General features: G+C 37.7%; 1 protein-coding gene across 1 annotated transcript in view; it reads left to right on the top strand.

Annotated features, from left to right (window-relative positions):
* The first annotated feature begins 541 nt into the window (after positions 1 to 541).
* Positions 542 to 1183, top strand: part of LOC116659145 (cullin-4B-like) — a 27811-nt gene continuing 27169 nt past the window's right edge. Inside the window, exon 1 of the mRNA XM_032466382.1 lies at positions 542 to 549. Coding sequence (XP_032322273.1) covers positions 542 to 549 — 8 coding nt within the window. The remainder of the gene's footprint in view (positions 550 to 1183) is intronic.

Raw genomic sequence — 1183 nt, 5'->3', positions numbered from 1 at the left:
AATGTTTTTCGAATTCGTGATGCATGTAGCGTGTTCGGAACAAGGAATGTCATGGTAACTGAATCTATGTAAATTACATTTCTAATGGAGAAAACTCGCTCCAAGAGGATTTTTCTGTGAAAACTGCCTGATTTTCATAACTAGCATAAGGAAAAAGCTGCAAATTGGGAGTACATGACTCTAGGTGTAAATAAGCCTTGTATGGTGGATGAAATTTCGGTAATCCACATGCTAACAACTCAGAAGTGAATATTGGTCGAACCTGAGCTGAATGTACCATGTTAGGAACACGGCATGTCACGGTGACGGAATCTAATAAATTACATGTCTATTGGATAGAACACGCTCCAAGAGAATATTCCTGTGAAAATTGCCTGATTTTCTAAACTGCCATTAGGAAAATACTACAAACTCAGAATAATGGTTTCTAGGTGTAAATATGCGTTGTATGATGGATGAAAGTTCTGTAAACCACATGCACACAACTGAGTAATGAATGTTTGTCAAATCCGTGAGGGATGTAGCGTGCTCGGATCACGGAATGTCACGGTGAGGGAAACTATGAAAATTACATGTCTATTGGGTAGAACTCGCTCCAAGAGGATTTTCCAGAGAAAACTGCCTGATTTTCGAATCTGGGGTTATGAAAAACCTGCGAACAAAAATAAATATTTCTAGGTGTAAATATGCCTAGTATGGTTGATGAAAGTTTGGTAATCTACATGCTCATATCTCAGAAATGAAAGTTTGTGAATCCATGATGAATATAGCGTGTTCAGAACACGGAATGTAACTGTGAGGGAAACTATGTAAATTACATGTCTATTGGTTGGAAATCGCTCCAAGAGAATTTTTCTGGGAAATCTGCCACATTTTCGGATGTGGTGTTAAGAAAAATTTATGAAATTAGAGAAAATTCTAATATGAGTAAATATACCCTGTATGCTGATGAAAATTTGGTAATTTACAAGTCCACAACTCAGTAAAGAATGTTTGTCGAATCCGTGATGCATGTAGCGTGCTTGGAACACAGAATGTCCCGGTGAGAAAACCTATGTAAATTACATGTTTATTGGGTAAACCCGCTCCAAGAGGATATTTCTGTGAATACTGCCTGTTTTGGAATCTGGCGTTAGTACAAACTTTCGAACTCTGATCAAATGTTTCTAGGTGGAAATGTGCC

This window comes from Camelus ferus, chromosome 22 (genome assembly GCF_009834535.1).
Source record: "Camelus ferus isolate YT-003-E chromosome 22, BCGSAC_Cfer_1.0, whole genome shotgun sequence".
NCBI classification, from domain to species: domain Eukaryota; kingdom Metazoa; phylum Chordata; class Mammalia; order Artiodactyla; family Camelidae; genus Camelus; species Camelus ferus.
This window is presented reverse-complemented; position numbering and strand designations above follow the sequence as displayed.